General features: G+C 40.9%; 1 protein-coding gene across 4 annotated transcripts in view; it reads right to left on the bottom strand.

Moving 5' to 3' along the window:
• med23 (mediator complex subunit 23) overlaps positions 1-18,542 on the bottom strand; it is a 98,023-nt gene that overhangs the window by 26,514 nt on the left and 52,967 nt on the right. For all 4 annotated transcript variants that reach the window (XM_080192435.1, XM_080192436.1, XM_080192437.1 and 1 more), the window contains 5 exons: positions 13,983-14,163; positions 12,266-12,436; positions 7,598-7,814; positions 2,953-3,189; positions 2,087-2,252 (listed from right to left, as the gene is read on the bottom strand). In XM_080192435.1, the coding sequence (XP_080048561.1) occupies positions 2,087-2,252; positions 2,953-3,189; positions 7,598-7,814; positions 12,266-12,436; positions 13,983-14,163 (972 nt within the window). The remainder of the gene's footprint in view (positions 1-2,086; positions 2,253-2,952; positions 3,190-7,597; positions 7,815-12,265; positions 12,437-13,982; positions 14,164-18,542) is intronic.

Genomic DNA, 18,542 nt, shown 5'->3' with positions numbered 1-18,542 from the left:
CTTTGGGAAGCTGGGAAACATTTCACTGTTTTTCAAGACTGCAGGGAGAGAGAAAACAGGCCAGTTGGCTGAAAATCAGCTGTGGGGGAAAAAGCTGGAATTTATCATTGCACTCAGAAAAGCATAGTTTGATTAGAACAAGTCAATACGGTTTTACAAAGCAAAATCCTGATTGACAAACTTATTAAAAGTTTTTATTAAGAATGTAACTGATAGGGTAGATGCAGAATACTCGGGAGTTCCAAAAGGTACTCAATAAGGTGCCACACAAAATAGACAAGATAAGGCATCATGGGGTGGGAGTAATTTTTTGCATGGATAAGAGAATTGGGTTCATGGATAGAAAGCAGAGTGGGCACAAACAGTGCTTTTCCAAGTTGGCAGGCACTGAATACTGGAATCTGCCAAGATCAGTTCTGAGGCCACAGCTATTTACAATTTATATTGACGACCTGGATGAAGAGATAGAGAGTGACATATCAAAGTTTGCTGATTATACCAAACTATGTGGAAAAGTAAGCTGTGGGAAGGACACTGAGGCTACAAAGAGATATAGACAGGTTAAGTGAGTGAGAAACAAAATGGCAGATGGCATAAAATATAGTATGAAGTTATTAACTTCGGTCATAATAGAAAAGCAGAATTCTTTTTAAAGTGTGAAATTTGTAAGTGTTGATGTTCAAAGAGACTTGAGTGCGCTCATACAAAGAGCACAAAGTTAATATGTAGGTACAGCAAGCAACTAGGAAGACAAATTACATCCTGGTCTTTATTGCAAAAGGACAGGATTACAAGTATAAAAAAGTCCTGCTACAGTTGTACAGGGTTTTGGTGAGAACACATCTGGAATACTGTCTGCAGTTTCAGTCTCCACATTTAACAAATGATATACTTGCATTGAAGACACTACAAATGAAAGCTCATTAAATATGCCCCTGGGATGAGGGGTTGTTCTCTGATGAAAGTTCAAGCAAATTGGGAATATATCCTCTGGAGTTTAGAAGAACGAGAGGCAACTGATTCTGAAGGAGCTTGATAGGTTGCATGCTGCTAGTCTGTTACCACTTGCAGGGGAATCTAAAATATGGGCACTGTCTCAGGGTAAAGGGCTTATCATTTAGGATTTAGATGAGTAGAAACTACTTCACTCAAAGGTCATGAGACTTTGGAACTCTCCACCACTGTGGATGTTCCATTGTTGAGACTGGAATGGGCAGATTATTAGTGCTCAGGGAATTAAGGATTATTGGTTATTTGGGGGGGGGGAGGGGGGGGGGGAAAGCAGACAGGAAAACGAAATTGAAGCCCAAGATCAGTCATGATCATACTGAATGGCAGGGTAGGCTCGAAGGGCCAAATGGTCTATACCGGATACGATTTTGTGTTCTTGTCAATGATCTTTCATCTGAACATTAGACCATGCAAGACCATCTACCTGAAACATCAACTTTCTTTTTCCACAGATGTTGGTAGACCTACTGACAAAAACACCAGCCTGGTTTTAAAGATAATCCACACAAGATTTTCTTGTACACTAACAGTGAGCAGCCACTAAAGAATCATGAATACCTAAGTGTCTAGGTTAAGAACTCAAATAAATTTCACAGGAAATTAAGATTTTAAGCAAAGGTGTGTTTTGAAACATGATCAACATAGCTCTACAGAAAGACAGAATTTATCATCGTCTCACAAGGCTTGACAGGAACAACTTGATGGATGCAAAACTATGCAGCTTCTTTTGTATTGGAAGGTGTAGGTGAAAGAGATGAAGGGGATTAATGTAAAACCTGCTATAAAGGTTACACTAGCATGAAGGTGTGTTTGTAATCTTTATAGTTGGTAGTGCATAAGCACACTGCAACAGTAAAGAAAATTACACTCCTAAATTTTCACACTTTTTGGAATGGGCTTTTAGTTCTAATTGTCTGTATCACTAATCTAACAAGTTAACCCAGGAAGTGTGAAATTGATGTGAAGTCAATCAAATCACATTTCAGCAAACATTAATTTACATATTAAAACTAAACCTTTTTTTCCAAGACATTATTATCCAAGGTAAATAAAGTTGATTTTTAAATGAAGTTACCTCTTTAGTACAACATTAAGAAGTGCGTTTCCTACTTCCTTTCCTGGAACAGACAAGGCCATAAGTTCCACACAGGTTACATGAAGGGCATGTGCTGCTGGGTTGGGGAATTCATTGAATCTCCAGTCACAGTTTGGAAATGGACCAGGTGATTTTCCTGCCATTGGTGGTGAACTGATTAAGGTAAATAGTAAGCTGAATGTGTAACAGTGAATAGAGTTTCTCACAGGTATAAACCAACATAAAAATGCAGACTACGCTCAGCCGTATCTTAACCATATGACTGAAAAAGTTCTGACGTCCCAAATAATTAGATATCTATAATAATTCGAATGACTAATATTTCTAAATCAAAAAAATAAACAAATGCTTCCTTGATCCATGCTCAAATGGAATTATTGCCTACAGAAAATCTCTTTCACAGCAAAATAAACAAAGTCTTCATTCAGATTAATTAGTGTCTTAATCTGCAGGTATAGTTGAAGCTGAACAGGGTGAAGAGAATGGTAATTGGAACAATTTAGATACTATACAACTGCATAAAGTACAAATAAAACATTAATCAGCTGGAACTACGAATGTCTATTTTAAACTTCTTGGATGCTTTTACTATACTTGGACACTTTCATTACAAGCCTTTGCATGTAGCAAATAAATTACTTCACATAGGTATTTTAATGAAAACACGAGAATCATAAAAATCCTTTTAAACTCTGGAAGAAATCTCAAGATTATATTTTAACAAGATTTCAATCTGATTTGATTCTTGTAAAGGCAATATTCTGGTTGGGATTCATATACCCTCTGAAGGTTTTTTGTGATATTCGCTTACTACACAAGGCAATGTAGCTAGCACAGAAGGATATTCTCCACTAATCGACCAATTAACTTGCAGTAGTACGTGTCATCAGGGACCCATGGATTGTCTTCTCGTGCATTCATGGCAGATTTCAGATAGGTTTCACTTAAACACCAGCCTTGTGGTCGGTTATCTTTTAGAGAGCCAATGACTGCATGAACAAGCTTGCGTTTAAGATTAGTGCGGTCTCGCAGATGTCTCTCATAGTAATGAAGTGTGTTGTACAGGTAGGTCACCGGCCGGTCTACAGTGGAGGCAAAAACGCATATTCCTCAGTCAATTGTGAAAAATATATGAGATGTTACAATTTTAGTTCATTTAGTGAATACCAAGCCAGAAATTCTTTTCCCTCAATTCTCCTCACGATCAGATATGTGATAATATTTGTAGATATCATCAGTGCCATTCCATAGCTGATTGTTCACCAAGCGTGACTTGTTACATGGAGAGGCTGGGAAATTGGATTATTTGTCTCATAAGGGGAAATTTAATAGACATGTTCAAAATCATCAAGGAATTTTCAGACCGTAAATAAAGAGAAACTGCTGTAGAAGACGGGTGGGTAACGAGAGGACACAGATATAAAGTGATTATCTTACATCTGGTGTTGTGTAACGAGGCAGGAAGAATTAGGGATCTTACTGTGAGGGATCCTCTTGGGACGAGCTATCATAGTATGGTTGAGTTTTTGATGCAGATGGAGGATGAGAAAGTAGGGTCCCGAACCTGTGTCCTCCGTTTGAACAGAGAAGAGTATGATAGGATGAGAGAGGAATTGGCAAATGTAGATTGGGGGCGCAGATTGGTTGGTAGGACGGCTGAGGAACAGTGAAGGATCTTTAAGGAGATCTTCTTCAGTGCTCAGTAGAAATATATTCCGATGGTAAAGAAGGAATGTAGAAGGGATAACCAGCTGTGGTTATCGGGTATTAAATTAAAAGCTGATGCGTTCAGAGTGGCTAAAAGTAGTGGGCGATTAGAAGATTGGGAAAGGTTTAAAAATCAACAAAGAATGACTAAGAAGTTGATAAAGAAAGGAAGGATAGACTATGAAGCTAAACTAGCACTAAATATAAAAAAGGACAGTAAGAGTTTTTACAAATATATAAAGAGGAGGAGTTTGGCTAGAGTGAATGTTGGACCCTTAGGGGGTGAAAGGGGGGATTTAGTGGTGGGAGATGAGGAAATGGCTGAGGCCTTAAATAAGTTTATTGCCTCAGTCTTCGCGGAGGATGCCGCGAGTAGTTTGCCGGTTATTAAAGATAGGAGTTGAGGGCCTGAATGCGATTACTGTCACTAGAGAGGTAGTGCCTGATAGACTAACGGGACTGATGGTGGACAAGTCCCCAGGACCGGATGGAATGCATCCCAGGGTTCTGAAGGAAATGGTAGAGGTGATAGTGGATGCCTGAATGATTATTTACCAAAATTCATTGGATTCCGGGGAAGTGCCGGAAGATTGGAAAATGGCTAATGTTACGCCGCTGTTTAAAAAAGGTAGCAGACAAAAGGCAGGGAATTATAGGCCGGTTAGTTTAACGTCTGTAGTTGGAAAAATAGTTGAATCTGTCATCAAAGAAGAAATTGTGAGGCACCTAGAAAGGAATGGTTTGATAGAGCAGATGCAGCACAGATTCGTTAAGGGGAAGTCCAATAAATTCATTTAACGAATTTATTGGATTTCCATGAGGATGTGACTGGTGCAGTAGACAGAGGGGAACCAATGGATGTGGTGTTTCTCGATTTTCAAAAGGCATTTGATAAGGTGCCTCACAAAAGGTTGCTTCAGAAGGTTAGGGTGTACGGAGTTGGGGGTAAGGTGTTAGCGTGGATAGAGGATTGGTTGTCTAATAGGAGGCAGAGAGTTGGTATCAATGGGTGCTATTCTGGTTCGCGGTTGGTGACTAGTGGAGTGCCGCAGAGATCAGTGCTGGGGCCTCAGCTATTTACCATTTATATAGATGATCTGGAGGAGGGGGCTGAGTGTAGGGTGATGAAATTGCTGATGACACAAAGATGAGTGGAAAAGCAAATTGTGCGAAGGGTGTGAAAAGTCTGCAGAGGGATCTGGATAGGCTGAGCGTGTGGGTGAGAACCGGTCAGATGGAGTATAATGTTAGCAAGTGTGAGGTTATCCACTTTGGCAGAAATAATAGTAGGAGGAATTACTATTTAAAGGACGAAAAGCTGCAGCATGCTATGGTGCAGAGGGACCTGGGGGTCCTTGTGCATGAGTCGCAAAAACCCAGTCTGCAGGTGCAGCAGGTGATCAAGAAGGCAAATGGTATGCTGGCCTTTATAGCGAGGGGGATAGAATATAAAAGCAGGGAGGTCTTGCTGCAACTGTACAGGGTACTGGTGAGGCCGCAGCTGGAGCACTGTGTGCAGTTTTGGTCGCCGCACTTGCACAAGGATATTTTGGCCTTCGAGGGAGTGCAGAGGAGGTTCACTAGGCTGATACCGGAGATGAGTGGGTTTGACTACGAAGAGAGACTAAATAGACTGGGTCAGTACTCGTTGGAGTTTAGAAGGATGAGGGGGGATCTTATAGAGACGTATAAGATAATGAAAGGGATGGATAGGGTAGAGGTAGAGAGATTCTTCCCGCTTAGAAAGGATAGCAGAACAAGATGGCACAGCCTCAAGATAAGTGGTGGGGGGGGCGCAGTTTAGATCGGAGTTGAGGAAGAACTTCTTCATTCAAAGGGTGGTGAATCTCTGGAATTCTCTGCCAGTTGAAGTGGTGGAGGCTACCTCGCTAAATATATTTAAGTCACAGGTAGATAAGTTTTTGACAGACAAGGGAATTAAGAGTTATGGGGAAACTGGAACTGATCCACTTCAGATCAGCCATGATCTTACTGAATGGCGGGGCAGGCTCGAAGGGCTAGATGGCCTACTCCTGCTCCTATTTCTTACGTTCTTATGATTAGAAAAAGAATTAGAGACAAAAATCAGGAAAAAGATTTTACACAGCGAGTTGTGATCTGGAATGCACTATAAACAGATTTAACAAAATCAAAAGAGAATTAGATATATGAGGATAAATTACATGACTATGGGGAAAGAGAAAGGGTGTTGGACTAAATGGTTAGTTCTAGCAAAGAGCAAACACAGAACAAAACGGTCTCCATTTGCAATATATAATTCTTTGATATAAAGAATCAGGTGATCAATTTTTTTCACCAAGAGAAAACCTGAACATCAGGAGCCAGAACAATACTTAAAATACTGCATTTCTTTAATTTCGCTTTCTTTTAAATATCATTAAAAAAAACTCTGACATATCCTATTCATTTTGAGCTTATGAATGTTCTGAGCTGGAAACTGAAACAATTCACTCCGTAGTGTTAGTAATTAAACATATTCACCACTTCAGATAAATTTCTCAAATGTCCTTTTCACCTTTGCTGTTTCAATCTTCCTAAGTTTCCACTTGCTGTAGGAATCTAAGGTCACTGCCCTCCCTCCCAGAAAGCCTTAACATATCCACCAGCCAATCCTCCCAAACTTGACTGTACTCCACTGAGTTGACATGAAGCAGGTTAGTTGCTTAGCAATCTTCTCTGGCTGCAGGTTCCAGCATGCATCCTTCACTCTTCCAGTTTACCCAATTTGTTTTTGAAAGGCATTGTTGAATCTGCTTCCCCTACCCTTCCAAGCAGTGCATTCCAAATCATCAGTGAAGGTTTTTCCTCACATTATCTCTAGGGGTCAAATTTAACTCCTAAAACATATAGGTTTGGACCATGTGGGTAGTTAAAATCATATAAATGTCAAACTCAATCCAAATCCACCTACTTCTAGCTTTAATGGTGACAGTACAGGCAGCCAATCAGCTCTCAGGGGATGACTCAGCTGGTAAAACCTTTTAAAAATACATGCTTTCATTTTAGTGAGATTTTTATGTTTCATCCATGAACATCAGTTTTCCCTGGCCTTGGGAAATCTGACAAATAAAAGGAGGTGAGTTTGTGTGGGTTCAAAAGGCAAGTATCTTTATTGCAGGCAAGTGTCTTTACTATTTGTAGGCCAGGGAAGCAGCAATGCTTCCTCTCAGCTTATCAAGCTACCCAGTAAACCCACCTTATGATATGACCCCACATTCATAAGCTGCGAGCTTCCTGTTCCAGCATGATCTCTGTTTTCTTGTCCTTGCTTATTTATTTCTTCATTGGAAATTATTATTGTATCTACTTCTACTACTATTTTAGGCAGTGCATTCCAGATCATAACCACTCTAATTATATCCCTCCCCATTCCACATTAAACAATTAACTTCTAACTTAGAAGTGCCATAAAAATATTGCTCCTGCAGCGTATTATTTCTCCATTCTGGGCAAAACTTTGGGCGAAAAAGATTCTGCACCACTGGCTGTGTCTCATGCACATCAAGTGGCTCAAAGAAAAACTGGCACCAGACTTGCAATTTTATTAGGCTGTCCTGCTGGTAGCAAGAGGCTGGAAAATTCAATCATACATTCATTGATAATAGGCTTAAAATACAACTAATCTTGATGCAATGAATAACACATCAGTTCACCATCCACACTCAAATCAAAACTGAAACTGAACTAGACAATTTTTTTCCAAAACTTAGTTAGAGAAATAATGTAAACCTGGTTAAATATTCTGAAACACTTGAAACCTACCATGAAACTTATATAGGCCTCCTAGGTGATCAAGAAGTGTTTCCAAAGACTTTGAAACTGGAAGCAATTCTAAAAATCTGTGGATCACAATATCAAATACTGGCAAAAATCGAAGACAGACATTTCCAAAATAAATGGGGAGATACTGAGGCTGAATCTGCACGGGGGGATTAACTTGTTCAGCCAGGCCCTCAAAATACAGCTTTTCAGGATATTTCTGAAAGAGAAAAACAGCAAAGAGACAGGCTTCAGGCAATAGATATTAAAATGGATTCCATTTCTACACAAGTTACTTGTAAATATTTTACACTTGTAATTCTCTTCTTGAAGAGCAATTAGCAGCACAATTTTATTTTCAAGAGCACCAATTTATATTAAAAAGTTAAGGGCATAACCTTTCAAACTAAGTTTTTCAGTGATTCGTTAAGCAGCTGCTATACAGAACACAACGAGTTTGCAGGCCACTTTTCCAGTCAAAAAGAATCAAATGAGGTCCTGTCCTAACAAAAACTCAGAACGACCCTTCCTTTCTCTTGTGGAGGTCTTCCACATTAGCCTTCTATGCCAAAGGTTTTTTTCTCATGCTTTTCCAAGTAGAGCTCTATCTCCAACGTATAAAAAATACTGCATCTGCCCGATAGGTATTCAGCTCGTTCTTCTGACTGCCATTTAGAACAATAAGCCTCACCAATAACTTTAAGAGAATTGCAAACTTAGTTTCACATACTTATCTTAAAAATATTTTTACAATCACAGTCTGATTATGGCAAAATTTCCATTGGTTAATAATATTTTGCCCTGGATCTGAATGCTGATTGATGTTAAAAATAAATTTGATCTAAACTGCTACAATTTGAAGTGCATAAATTCAAACCCAGGTTTTTGAGAGCTTTCACATTTTGATACATACACCATGCAGCATCTTGAATATGTTGTAAACATAAATTATAGCTTGCTGTGTAATGAAGTTCTCAAATTTCAATGAATATAGTAGGACCCTACTTTCTTGGAAGTAGTATTTTAGTGAACCTTGCAACACAGCATTTAATGTAAAAAAAGCGTTGTCTACAAATATGATTTTCTTAATATTAGAGATGGGATAGGAAGAGTAAGTGTGTTTGGTCAAAAAATTGTTGAAAAAAATTCAAGTTATTAAACTTTGGAGCTCACTTCATATTGTTTGTAAGTGAGAATACAACTTGAAAACCAAGTCCAATATCTAGTATCACTGAACTGAAAACCCAGTGGATGATTGTTATACAACTTGAAAACCTGATTTTGGTCATGTCATAAAATAATATTAATTTTCCTCTTATTTAAGCTCTGCTCAAATTATTTCAGAACAAGACAATTTGAATGAGGTTTTGGATCAAATTATGTGAAGTGCCAGTTATGACAGACCATTCCATACTGGGAACCATCATTAGCTGAGCAACTGTACCTGCAATTGGTATGCTGCTAACATTTCTTGTAAGTGCTAAAATATTAATATAGTTCATGATATCTGCTCTGAAGTTTGCTCCACAGGCTACGTAGCGATCACTTTCAGTGAACATCAAACAGCTCGAAGATCAGCAGGAAATGGAAAAGCTGACTTAAAATGTACATCCAATTAAATTGTAATTGATTTCAAAAAGTAATAGATGCGGGAAACCCAATATCTTATTTTAGTATCTAATTTAATTAGAATGAAGGAAGAAAATTACATTATTTGTGCTTGACTTGTATTACAATTACACTGATACAGGTTAAATGTTAAATTCATTAGAAACAGAACTCAAATAGAGCATAATTTGTCATTGACAGTGCTCTTGATCAATAATGTACTCAAATGTTCAACTTGGGTTCTGCCAGGACCACACTGCTTCAGACCTCATCACAATCTTGGTCCCAACATGAGCAAAAGAGCTGAATTCAAGACAGGAGGTGAACAGTAACTGCCTTGGACATATAGGACAATATCAAGTGACTGTAGGGATGCTGGCAAAGTTAAAGTCAATGGGAATGGGGGCTGTGGAGACTTCATTCATAGGAATCATACCTAGTGCAAAAGGAAGATAGTTGTTGGAGGCCAATCATCTCAACCCAAGGACACCGATGCAGGAGATCCTTGGGGCACTGTCCTAGAAATATCTTCAGCTGCTTCATTAACTATCTTCCATTCATAATAAGATCAGGAGTGAAGGTGTTTGTTGATGATTTAGTGTTTAACTTCAGTTGTAACTATGCAGATAATGAAGCAATCTGATCCGCATGCAGCAAGACCTAGACAACGTTTAGGCAACAATGGGATGCAACATTCGGGATATACAAGTGTCAGGCCACGACCATTTCCAACAAGTGAGAGTCCAACCCACACCCCATGATATTCAAAGCATTATCATTGTTGAATCTTGCAACAACATATTGGGCTGTGTGTGTGTGTGTGTGTTGGGGGAGGGGGGTGGTCACAACTGACCAGAAAGTTAACTGGACCAGCCATATAAATACTGTGGCTACAACGGCAGGTCAGAGGCTGTAAAGTCTGCAGTGAGTAATTCAATTCTAGGGGGCGATTCTCCCAGCCTGCTGTGACACTCAAGTGGAAGCTGTAAAGCAGATTTCCCGTTGGGCGCCATGGCCTCCATAAGTCTCCGGCTCCCCGATTTCCGGGTGCTGTCAGCTCTGTGCCAGAAATAAGCGCAGAGCTGTATAAATTATGGAAATGAGGAGTAGCATGTCATTAGTAGGCCTGGGACCAAGGTTACGTGGGGGTGCTCCCTGGACATCACCAGCTCGGCACTGCCCAAGGGGCAAAGTGACACTGCCCACCAGACATAAGGCAGTGCCAAACAGATGGGGCTTGTGTGTGCGTGTGTGTGTGTGTGTGTGTGTGTGTGTGTGTGGGTGGGTGGTGGTGGTGGTGGTGGTGGAAACGACACCCACTGCCACTCTGCAATCAGCAGTGACTGAGGGAGGCCAGCAAACAGGGTTGGCCATTGGGGTTAGAGGGGCAGCAACAGAGATTGGGACTGCCGGATCAAGGCTAGCCTGGACACGTTTGGGAGGCCAGCGATCACGTCGTGGGGGAACCAGAGGGGCAGCAATGCGGGGTTAGAGAGCTGGCCAGCAATTGGGAGGCTGGCAGATCAGCACATGCACAGTCACCTTCTCAGTGCTATGCTGTCTGCCTTCCCAGCAGAATTAGATCCCACCCCAGCTTTTTAATGAAATTCACGCTAGTATACTGAGTGTGGGAGATTCATTTCGAAAATCCTGCTGAAAAAACGTAGGATTTACTCCAGTTTTTACACAAACTCGACACTTAAAATTTTTTTTGGGAGAATACCACTTCTAATTCTCCAAAGTCTGTCAGCTATCTACAGATTAGAAGTTGGGGTATGATGGAATACTACCTATTTACCTGGATGAGCACAGCTCCAACAGCACAAATGCATGGAAGAGTTATTTTGCTCCTCCTGACCCCAAAAAAGTTACATGTCTCTTCAGAGCAGCATTCATTGTGCATATTTATGGTTAGATGGCTATTAGGATACTATTAACTTAAAACATGAATTCACATATAGGCAAGAGGCTCAGTTTGTGCGGTTACTTCATCGGCACTGTACACAGCGACATTATAATGCCCACAAGCCTAGAACAGCGCACAGAATTAAACCACTCCTTTTTAACCTCTTGCCCGGTTGTACTCAACAGAAATTATCCCTCTAATTTCCCATAGTTATATGTGCAGCCATTTCTCACATTGCACAGTCCCTTTGTAGATGCATATGCACACATTTGGAAACCTCTGCTTGTACATAGTCTGCTTGATCCCTTCACAGTGAATTTTGAACTGCTGTGTGGTCACACATCCACGCAACCTAGAAGGAATATTGCTTGGTAAAGGAAATGAAAATCCATCCTGCTGCCAGATCATTGTATTGGCTGCTCTTTGTTTTTCAGTGCTATCCATTAAAAAAAACCTTCTCTTTCATAGTTTTCTTTTTAATAAATACCTCTAATAAGATTACAAAATACAAACGACTACAAAAAACTTAGCCAGGATAAACTGTGAAAAAAGATGCCTGAACACAAGTGTTCATTTTAAGGATTTCCATTTATTGCTGTAACTGGAGACCTAAACCAATGTTTAAAAAGGAATCAAGCTCCAAAGGTTGAGTAACCTTGCCATCAAATACTTTAGATCATTGTAATGCATTTATACATTTTTTTCCCTCCAATTTGAAATTATGTTATATATATCCCTGAAAAATTAAATTTTGGAAAATAGCACAAGACGTTCAGATAGAGCTGCATGATTAAAAGCTTTGAAAAACAGTTTGGTATTTTTAGAATCACATTGAATCCAATATGCAACATAAGGCACTATCAGAATTTCATGATTATCAAGTTTGCTTTGAAACAATCTGGTTAGCAATAGCCACTTCACAGCAAAGTTCATCATCTGGCAAGCTTTTGAAAAGTAAAAGATTCAATTTATGAAGAATGGTAAATTTTAAGTTTTGTATAAAAATGATACATTTTATGCATTAGGTATAGATGGAAAATGAGTACAGTTTTTAGAAAGAGGAACACAGTTCTGCTACTGATGTGTAAACTATATCAAATATACTTAGTTTTATATTTGAAATAAAACACTGGAGACAACCATCGGCAGTCACTCACCTTGTGATAGTTCATGTGTTTTGTATGCCAGTCATTCTGTAGCCAGTGCTCCGGGGAGTTTTCCTTCACAAAGTCACTCACTCGGTTCCTAAAATCATTTGGTTTTAACAGCAGTAGCTGAATAATGAAGTAACAGACTTGAGCCTCATTTCCCTCATGACTTCGCAAGGCCTATATTTAAAAATAACATTCAAGCTTCCATTACTATAGAGCTTTTTGAAGGTCATTGCTAACAAGACATTTTTTTTTCTGTACAATAGATAGAACTGATGATGGAAGGTACACTAAATTTTGGGAAAATTTAATGGTTGATTACTTCTCGTCATCATTCTTCACCGTGCCCCACAGATTTAACAACTGCTGCCCAGCTTCTGTGGTAGCAGTAATGATAAAATTGTCAGTATTTGCTGTCATTACTTACTGAATCATAAAATCATGCAGGAGGTGACCATTCAACCCATCTCTCCAATGAGGGTATCCCAGCCAGGCCCTATTCCCGTAACCCCCCACATATTTACCCCACTAGCCTTCCCAACCTAAACATCTTAGGACACTAAGGGACAATTTAGCATTGGCAATCAACCTAATCTGTACATCTTTGAACAGTGGGAGGAAACCGTAGCACCCAGAGGAAACCCATGCAAATGTGGGGAAAATGTGCAAACTACACACGATCATCCAAGACCAAAACTGAAATTGAAAGAAACTTTAGGTAGAATGACATGGAAATCTAGAGGTTGCTATAACTGATTCTACCACAGAGGCTGTGCTGTTGAGATACCACTTCACCACAGTGCAATCCTTAAATAATCAGTGAATTGATGAACACTTCCAAATTTATGCCATTAGTCTTACTGCAGAAACCCGTGAAAACTTTTGCGAATGAGATATAATTGGGATTTTACACTGCAGACTAACCTCAATTACTGCTTAAACATCCTTATTAACCCTGAGAAGTTAATCTTACATTACGAGGAATTCAACATTTTTGAAATGTTTTAAAATTTGTTTATATTGCAGCTTTGATCTTCACTGATTTTTTATTTATCTTAAAATTAAAAGTGAAGGGATTGGGTGATTTTAACTTGCAGTTTGTGAGGATACTTGAAAGCAATTGGCTGCTTACGCTACTTGCTGGCATCCTTATCTTATCTTGGTTAAACTGCTGCTGGAAAAGAAGCCCATACCACACTGACTTCTAGATCTTTGTGTTCAGCCTTTTTCGTGTTATTGAGGTTGCTTATCTGCTGACTGCAAAATCTAGGCTAACTATATTTTACTTCGAACAAGAAGAGAGAATCAAGTAGAGCAGAACTCCACATACAATGTTAGAGAAATCCTCTCCATCAGTTACAATATCAGCACTGCAACCAAGTCCCTTGAAATCAGTCGAAACATATTTCTTAAAAGCTGTGCTGACGGACAGGAAAACAATTCAGAACCATAAATTCCAATCCAGCTTAGTATTAATCCTTGTCGGGCCTTATCTGGGAGGACTCAAAAATAGGAAGAAAATTCAGTGCTTACTTTCAGGGTCATTCAAGTCATTAAAACTGTTGAAATATTAAGGTATTACATACTAAATTCAAAAATACTCATTCATCCAAGTTACATTATTCTAGTGCCTCAGAAACATTTCGGTCTGAAATATCAAATATGCTGCATGACATATTTCCATAAATAAATTAAAAAGAGAACAACAGTGAACTTCAATTACCAGGCATAATATCAATCTGTCCAAGGTGACTATGTTATATTTCCACACCATGTCATTAAGGATCTCTATGCATTTATTCAGTTGTTGTCCTCCAGCAGAGGTTGAAAACTCGTAGACCAAGAAGTCAGCAAATGTTCGAACGTGAGCTACCAAAGCTCTTGCTCCTATTCTTTCCAGTACTCTGCAGTCAAGAGAATAATAGGTTTCTTTTCAAATGATAATTTTCAGAAAAATAATAAAACAAGATAATAATAGCTATGTACAAATAACAAAACACACATTTGTGACTAAATACAAATTGGCATTTTATAATGAGAATTTACTTTTTTGTTATAACAAATAAAAGTAAACAAATTTCCACAAATTTGGCACCATCTTAATGGCAAATTTACAATACAATAGTAGACTATAAAATGTAGAAGAAATACCATCAAAATTTATTTTGAATCAGTTAAAAACTGACAATTGCTAGAAACAAAATTGTATGACTTTTTTTTATTTATTCATGGGTCATGGGCATTGCTGGCCGGCCAGCATTTATTGCCCATCCCTTGTTGCCCTTGAGAAGGTGATGGTGAGCTGCCCTCTTGAATCGCTGCAGTCCATGTGCTGTGGGTTGATCCACAATGCCATTAGGGAGGGAATTCCAGGATTTTGACCCAGTGACTGCAAAGGAATGGTGATATACTTCCAAGACAGGACGGTGGGTGGCTTGGAGGGGAACTTACAAGTGGTGATGTTCCATGTATCTGCTGCCCTTGTCCTTCAAGATGGAAGTGGTCATGGGTTTCGAAGATGCTATCTAAGGATCTTTGGTGAAATACTGCAGTGCATCTTGTAGATAGTACACACTGCTGCTACTGAGTGTCAGTGACGGAGAGAGTGGATGTTTGTAGATGTGGTGCGGGCTGCTTTGTCCTGAATGGTGTCAAGCTTCTTGAGCGTTGTTGGAGCTGCACCCATCCAGACAAGTGGGGGGGTAATCCATCACACTCCTGACTTGTGCCTTGTAGATGGTGGATAGGCTATGAGGAGTCAGGAGGCGAGTTACTCGCCGCAGTATTCCTGGCCTTTGATCTGCTTTTGTAACCAGTGTTAATGTGGTGAGTCCAGTTGAGTTTTTGGTCAATGGTAACCCCAAGTATGTTGACAGTGGGGGATTCAGTGATGGTTACACCACTGAATGTCAAGGGCAGTGGTTAGACTATGTGTGATGGTCATTGCCTGGCATTTGCATGGCACAGGTGTTACTGGCTACTTGTCAGCCCAAGCCTGGATATTGTCCAGATCTTGTTGCATTTGAACATGGACTGCTTCAGTATCTGAGTCATCATAAATGTGAACCTTGTGCAATCATCGGCAAACATCCCCACTTCCGACCTCATAACACAGGGAAGGTCATTGATGAAGCAGCTGAAGATTGTTGGGCCCAGGAAACTACCCCGGCTCCTACAGAGATGTCTTGGAGGTGAGATGATTGATCCTCCACAACTATCTTCCTATGTACCAGGTATGACTCTATCCAGTGGCAGGTTTGGCCCCTAAGACCCATCGATTCCAATTTTGCTAGAGGTCCTCGATGCCACACTTGGTCGAATGTGGCCTTAATGTCAAGGATTGTCACTCTCACCTCACCTCTGGAATTCAGCCCTTCTGTCCATATTTGAACCAAGGCTGTAATTAGGTCAGGAACTGAGTGACCCTGGCAAAACCCAAACTGAGCATCACTGAGCAGGTCATTGCTGAGCGGGTGCTGCCTGATAGCACTGTTGATGACCCCTTCCATCATTTTACTGATGATCGAGAGCAGACTGATTGGGTGGTAACTGGCCTGGTTGGATTTGTCCTTTTTGTGCACAGGACATATCTGGGCAATTTTCTGTATTGTTGGGTAGATGCCAGTGTTGTAATTGTACTGGAAGAGCTTGGCTAGAGGAATGGCAAGTTCTGGAACACACATCTTCAAAACTATTGCCAGAATGTTATCAGACTCATTGCCTTTGCAGTATCCAGTGCCTCCAACCATTTCTTGTTATCACGTGAATTTCAGCCTTCAAGCGAAGTGCGATTACAGAGTAGGAAAGAATAGGACATAATTCAGTCCTTAATTTTATCTTACCATGACAAATTTCTACACCCACATTTACAAAAAGCTGCTGTGGTAAACTTGTCACACACACACACACCTTCTCCTTAGCTTAGCTGCAATATTTTTACTAAGAGGAAGATGCAATTCTGACGATGCGAGAATCATAGAATCCCTACAGTATAGGAGGCGGCCATTTGGCTCATCAAGCCTTCAACAACAATCCCACCCAGGCCCTATCCCTGTAACCCTACATATTTACCCTGCTAATCCCCTTGACACTAAGGGGCAATTCAGCATGTCCAATCAACCTAAGCTGCACATCTTTTGACTGTGGGAGGTAACCCACACAAACATGGGGAGAAAAGGCCAGAATTGAACTTGGGTCCCTGGCGCTGGGAGGTCGAGTGTGCATAAAGGATCTGACGGGGAGTGCCCTTCTCACCACCAGCCAAGCCAGATCTCGGTGCTTGTTTGTCAGTTCTGGTGATGAGGCGTTCTGTCAGATGACACTGACAGTCTGCTCAGGGAACCATCCGACAGGATCCGCCGTCTCCTTTTCTCTCAGGGCCCCAAGGACGTTACGCACTGACCACTGCTTAATCGCCGTGTGGTCAAAGGTGTGTTTGCGGAAAAATTTCTCCACGAAGGACAGGTGCTGCGGTACGGTCCAACTACTCGGAGCGTTCCGCGGCAGTGTGGCCAGACCCATCCTTCGCAACACTTGAGACAGGTAGAACCTCAAAAAATAGTGGCACTTGCTATTGGTGTACCGAGGATCTATGCACAGCTTGATGCAGCCGCACACAAAGTTGGTCATCAGGATGAGGGCGGCGTTGGGAACGTTTTTCCCTCCGTTCTCTGGAGATTTGTGCATCGCCTCCCTCCGGACGCGATCCATCTTTGATCTCCAGATAAACTTGAAGATGGCCTGCGTCACTGCTGCAGCGCAGAATTTGGGGATAGGCCACACCTGCGCCACGTACAACAACACGGACAGCACCTTGCACCGGATCACCAGGTTTTTCCCTGTCATGGAGAGCGAGCATTGCTCCCACAAGCCAAGTTTCTGCCTGGCTTTCGCGATGCGCTCCTCCCAGTTTTTGGTGCATGCCCCTGCCGCTCCGAACCATATCCCCAGCACCTTCAGGTACTCTGCCCTGACGGTGAAGGGGACGAAGGATTTGTCGGCCCAGTTCCCAAAGAACATGGCCTCGCTCTTACCCAGGTTGACTTTGGCTCCTGAGGCCAGCTCGAACTGCTGGCAGACCTGAAGGAGCCTGCGAACAGACGAGGGGTCCGAGCAGAAGACAGCCACGTCATCCATGTACAGGGAGGCTTTGACCTGCGTGCCTCCGCTGCCTGGGATTGTCACCCCTTTGATGCCTGGGTCGCTTCTGAGGGCCTCGGCAAAGGGTTCAATGCAACACACAAAAAGGACGGAGGAGAGAGGGCAGTCCTGTCTGACTCCAGACCTGATTTGGAAACTGTTTCCCACCCATTGACTGAGACTGCGCTACTGATGTCTGTGTAGAGCAGCCGGATCCAATTGCAGATTCTCTCCCCAAAACCCATTTTGGAGAGCACATCCATCATGTAGCTGTGCGATATTCTGTCAAACGCCTTCTCCTGGTCGAGGCTAACCATTGTGCTACTCATATGCAAGTCTTGTGTCCTGACTTGTTATGCTGGCTACAATCCTCCATGAACTTCAAGCAGTTCCCACTTTTACTGCAACATGTTTTTTGCTCCTACCAACACTCAAGTCATCATACTTCACACAAAAGAAAATAGGTGACTGCCTGCCAAACTTCTAAACAACAGTTAGCAATCTCTCTGATTTAGGAAGTACCAGGCTTTAGCTTCTAAATGCAATAATGGAAGAAGTATGTATCCATTTAATAGTCGTGTGTTGATAGTAGAGTATGGTATTCACAATGTAAGTCAGTGACATCACATTATTGATCATATTGAAGTATAAAAAACATTTTCCACCCTCCTTCCTCTCACTTTGGATACATCCCCTGAACTCAATTTTTATACTTCCTTCCTTTTATCCTCCTTAACACATTAATAGCAGAATGAACTGCTATTAATTCCCTGATCAATTCAATTCTATAATTGATAATTAAGACATCTGATATAGAACATTAGAACACAAGAACTAGGAGCAGGAGTAGGTCATTTGGCTCCTCAAGCCTGCTCTGCCATTCAATAAGATCAGGGCTGATATTTTTGTGGACTCAGCTCCACTTTTCCCCCCACTCACCATAACTCTTAATTCCTTTACTGTTCAAAAAATCATCTATCCTTGCCTTAACAACATTCAGTGAGGTAGCCTCAACTGCTTCACTGGGCAGGGAATTCCACAGATACAGCATTCCTTGATGCCTGACAGGCCAATGCCCATTCAATACTTCTCGACACTTCCTAATTCACATTAGAAAAGGCAAAATATGGAGAGCTCCAGAAAT

Source organism: Carcharhinus amblyrhynchos, chromosome 7 (assembly GCF_965287045.1).
Source record: "Carcharhinus amblyrhynchos chromosome 7, sCarAmb.v2.hapA, whole genome shotgun sequence".
Taxonomy (NCBI): Eukaryota; Metazoa; Chordata; class Chondrichthyes; order Carcharhiniformes; family Carcharhinidae; genus Carcharhinus; species Carcharhinus amblyrhynchos.
The sequence above is the reverse complement of the archived record's forward strand: the minus strand, read 5'-3'. Positions and strand labels throughout refer to the sequence as shown.